This window comes from Berghia stephanieae, chromosome 9 (genome assembly GCF_034508935.2).
Source record: "Berghia stephanieae isolate SIO BIC M18660-M18661 chromosome 9, UCSD_Bste_1.3, whole genome shotgun sequence".
In the NCBI taxonomy this organism is placed as follows: Eukaryota; Metazoa; Mollusca; class Gastropoda; order Nudibranchia; family Aeolidiidae; genus Berghia; species Berghia stephanieae.
The window spans coordinates 23,348,675-23,353,674 of NC_088368.1; the positions used below are offsets into that span (position 1 = coordinate 23,348,675).

The following is a 5,000-nucleotide window of genomic DNA, read 5'->3' on the forward strand; positions in this document are numbered from 1 at the left end:
CACGTTCCAATGTAAATAATAGAAAGAAAATAACCTTTAAAATTTGGCTGTTAGGTGGCAAAAGAAACACATATTCATAAATACTCGATCATGCATCAAATAATGTCTAGATATGGATATTTTATGGAACAAAAGGTAAAATTTATCAAAAGTTACGTCTATCTATTTTTAGACCAGAGCAAATTATTGCGCTGGTATGAACAAAACGAGAATTATTCGGAGCCTGATTTTCAGAATAATTTAGTCTTATATTATTATTTCTGCAACTGTTAGATTTTATGTAAACATATTTTCAATACTGAAAGTGTATTGCCTACAACTCAAACTACAAAATTGGGAGACCTATATTGTGCGTAAATTATTCCGGTCCCTAACGGAAATCACTAGCAACTTGTTATTGTTTACGTTTGGGGCAGCAAACTTTACTGTTCTAAATTAGATTTGAATAATAAGTAATACTCGATACACCTAATCGCTTGATAATTTCATCAAGGTAAAGGGTGTCAATAACATTGTTTTGATTAACGCCTTTTCATGCTGAATCCTTGGTTACAGTTATATGTTACAGTGAATGACATAATCAGTTGGATAATGAAACGGTTTGAACTGTGATATTGCCTAGTTTAGTTAGAAGGTCAATTTTTATCAAAATCAAATATGAGTTCTTTCCCACACGCCTAACCATAACTTCATGAAAAATCACTACACTAATCCATAATAAATGACGTGAAAAGACAAGTGCTGGTGTCAGGCTATTATTGCTATGCGTTTAGGTAAAACACTCACAGAACCCGACAACGGGATATAACGCACCAACACACAAAACTAAGCGTATTTTTGAAAGTTTATAGTGGGATTGATAATAGACATTTAGTGAGAAGATATCACTAAAATAGGTATCTAAAAACAAAAAACAAAGAGTTAAGTGATGTCAATTTCTTTTCTTCTATAAGTTAACGAAGGCGACGATAGCAGACACAGCAAATGAACTCATTTACAGTCAATAGAAAATATGAAACAGATTTTTTTTTTTAATGAGGTTTTATAAAGCGCAATATCCACTTAATATGCTCTTAGCGCTTTACAAGTGTCCCTGGTCAACAGCAACATTTAACCTGTAGGACAGGACATGACGCATGTTAGGCGATATTACAATTTTTTCGGACAGAGACAACGCTGTTAAAGGCCAGGTACTCATTTTACACCTGAGTACGGTGAGAGAATGTGAGTAAAGAGCCCTCTCCAAGGACTCAACTATGCACCGAGCGAGGCTCGAACTCAGGACCTTCCGATCCGAAAGCGAGTGTCATACCACTAGACCACATAGCCGCACTATAAGTTAGCAAAGTTCACGATAGCAGACACAGCAAATTACCTCATTTACAGTCAATAGAAAATATGAAACAGATGAACATTATATACCTGCCAACCCTTCCGCTTTTGGCGGAATCATTCCTATTTTCACTCTCCCTTTTTGTACTATTCCGCTGTTGTCTCTAAAATTCTGATTTTCAAAAATGATGATAATGTTAAGAATAAAAAAGATCAAGAGTGGGGGGGGGGGGGGGGGGGGGGGGGGGGGGGGGGGGGGGGGGGCTTTTAAAACGGTGAAATTTTTATTTCATGTCTCAAATTCCTATTTTTAGGCGTTCTGATTCCACTTTTGGAATATGAAGGGTTGGCAGGTCTGTATTATGTAAATTTGGGGGTAAGAATAAATATAGAAAGAACGAAGTTGTCACTCTGCTCCTTGTTATTATTTATAGATCCTTCTCACAGACCAATGATGTTAAAGGTTACACAAAGTTTTGTGTGTTGGTGTGATGATTCCTCTGGCGGATGTTACAGGTAAGTGTATGACCTAAACGCATAGCATTGATAGTTCCCTAAATTTTGAAAAAAGAAAAAAGGATTTCCAATGTTCTATTTTTTTTTTCTTCACCTGCTTCTTCTCGACACAAAACCGGCTCGACACGATAGGTTACACAAATGTAACCATGGTAACTATGGTAACTATGGTAACCATGGCGATGCTTATGTAACAATGTAAATGGAAGTTACAATTTTAGACGTAGCGATGTCGTCATCGTGGTCCATCTATGTATCTATTCTGGCTTCAAGACTCAACAAAGAGCGCCGTTAATCTGTAAAAAATGTGACTAGCCGTCTCGATACGGTACTAGTACCAAGTCGTGCTAATAAAGCTCTTCTCAAAAAAAAGTGGATTTAGAGAAAGTACGAGTTATAACGGAAATTGAAAAATTTCATAACTTTATTTTTTTTTTCTTTTTTTTTTCTGTCTGTCTTTAAAAAATATTGATATTTTTTTCTGTTGCCACTATTAATTAATTAATTTATTTATTTATTCATTTATTAATTATTTAATTATTCGTTTATTTGTTTATTTATTATTTATTTATTTATTTATTTATTATTTATTTATTTATTTATTTATTTATTTATTTATTGGTTTATTTTATTCTTCTATAGATTATTTTCTAATGGTGATTTTGTTATATATATATATATATATATATATATATATATATATATATATATATATATATATATATATATTTACTTATTTATCAAAATAAAATCCATAAACATTCTAATTTTTTAAACTATAAATTCAGTACTTTGCATCTAAAAGGCGCCAACACAGTCTCGTTTTTAGATGTGAGTCAATGGGTCCCATAATATTATTTCAACAGTTTGCAGTTTTGTCGATTAAACGACAAGATTTAATCTAAAAATAAAAACCTGGTACATTAAACTGAGCTTCTGTTCCCCGATTAGTGTATATCACCTATTATCATCTATCTATACTATAATTTCAGATGTGCTGTTAATAATCATTGCAAAATAGCATCCGTCTATCAGTCGGTCAGGAATATAATTGATCTAAATCCGGTTGTATATAGTAACCATGGAAACGCCTCCGATTGTGGTTGTCTGAAATAAATAGAAGGGAAAGATGATAAGTGTTTAACGACGTGTAGTAAGTAGGTACTTATTTACAGGTTTGATGATCGGAAAATGTTATGGTCTTATTATTGTTGAAATGAAAGTATCTAATTTCAAACCAACGCCCATTTATTGATAGGCCTAATGTTCCAAATTGTTGTTATTATTATTACCAATTTTATTATAATGATAATGATGATGATGATGATGATGATGATGATGATGATGATGATGATGATGATGATGATGATGATAAGGGGCAGCGTGGCTCCGTGGTACGGTCTTTGCTTACTACCCGAAATGTACCGAGTTCAATCACACGCCGCTGCATTGTGTGGCCTTGAGCAAGTCACCTCGCCCTAGCTCACTTTGCGGCGCTGCTCTGCGGCTGACGCCTGGGTTATTCCACTCTGCCCTTGGAATAGACCCTAAAGACAAATTTCCCCTTGGGGATGAATAAAGGGAATTTTATTTATTTTTATTTTATTTATTTATTTATTATTATTATTATTATTATTATTATTATATTATTATTTATTATTATTATTATTATTATTATTATTATTATTATTATTATTATTATTATTATTATTATTATTATTATTAGTAGTAGTAGTAGTAGTATAGTAGTAGTAGTAGTAGTAGTGGTTGTAGTAGCAGCAGCAGAGGTAGCAGTAGTAGTAGTAGTAGTAGTAGTTGTAGTAGTAGTAGCAGTAGTAGTAGTAGTAGTAGTAGTAGTAGTAGTTGTAGTAGTAGTAGTAGTAGTAGTAGTAGTAGTAGTAGTAGTAGTAGTGGTAGTAGTAGCAGCAGCAGAGGTAGTAGTAGTAGTAGTAGTAGTAGTAGTAGTAGTAGTAGTAGTAGTAGTAGTAGTAATAGTAGTAGTAGTAGGAATCATAATAATACGCAGGTCTGATATTCAAACCTACCGCCTGCATACACCCATCCACCAGTTCCCTTGTGATGTCCATCACAAACTGTCTTGACCCTTGGCTCTCATGACGTTCTACTAGCCTGTCGCCTTCCGTCCTTATAATGCTCTGAGGAGGTATAAAAAAATTCGAGTAAAATCTAATATTCTTATTTCGTCCCCGATTGGAAATTTTTCTTTAGGCTCTAGTTCAAGGGAGTGGGGGAAAGGGGGGGGGGGGGGGATTCACAATGGCTCATTTGACAGAGCCCTCGCTTCGCAAGCAAAGAGACCCGAGATTGATCCCAGATGAAGACTATATTTTTTTTTCCTACCACCATGATCACCCAACAGTTATCAAGTGGTTGGGCCTGTTATGTCTGCGGGAAAGTACTCTACTATAGACTAGATTCCTACCAAGAAAGGAAAGCAAGCAAAATTGCTATTGTCCATTTTGTGCTATAGAAACCAGGACAAACTTCGGCTCCATGCGCCGAATTGCTCAAAATGTTAACTGGGAGCAGCGTGGCTCAGCGGTACAGTGGCCTTGAGCCAGTCACCTCATCCCAGATCAATTTTGGCGGTCCACTGCGGCTGACGCCTGGGTTTATTCCAGTTTTCCCTTGGAATAGACCATAGGGACGAATTTCCCCTATGGGATGAATAAAGGGAATTGTATTTTTATTCATGTTTCTACTTCAAGGGAAGGTATCTCTTGGCTACAGAGCAAAGACCATTCCACTGTGCAAAACCACATCCTTTCAAAAGATTTTAAAACATGAAAAAGTTACATCATTCTTCTTCTCCTTCTTCTCCTTCTTCTTCTTCTTCTTCTTCTTCTTCTTCTTCTTCTTCTTCTTCTTCTTCTTCTTCTTCTTCTTCTTCTTCTTCTTCTTCTTCTTCTTCTTCTCTTCTTCATCTTCTTCCCCCCTAATATTTCTTTCTGTTTAATATATATCGATGAAGCATGCGTTGTCTTCTTCACATTGAGGTAATTTTTCGGATTGGTTTACAGTTCTTGTTACACGCTCTTTTTTTTTGAGTTCTTTCGAGTATCACACTCGATTTTTTTCTGCATGGCTCATACGAGACATAGATTGATGTCTCGTTCTGTGTCAATAAAAGC

At 35.1% G+C, this 5,000-nt stretch overlaps 1 protein-coding gene across 1 annotated transcript in view; it reads right to left on the reverse strand.

The window, feature by feature from the left end:
• Nucleotides 1-2,581: 2,581 nt before the first annotated feature.
• Nucleotides 2,582-5,000, reverse strand: part of LOC144979326 (fatty acid-binding protein 5-like) — a 115,851-nt gene continuing 113,432 nt past the window's right edge. The window contains exons 5-6 of the mRNA XM_078925960.1: nt 3,894-4,004; nt 2,582-2,955 (exon numbers count right to left, since the gene is read on the reverse strand). Coding sequence (XP_078782086.1) covers nt 2,905-2,955; nt 3,894-4,004 — 162 coding nt within the window. The 3' untranslated portion in view covers nt 2,582-2,904. The remainder of the gene's footprint in view (nt 2,956-3,893; nt 4,005-5,000) is intronic.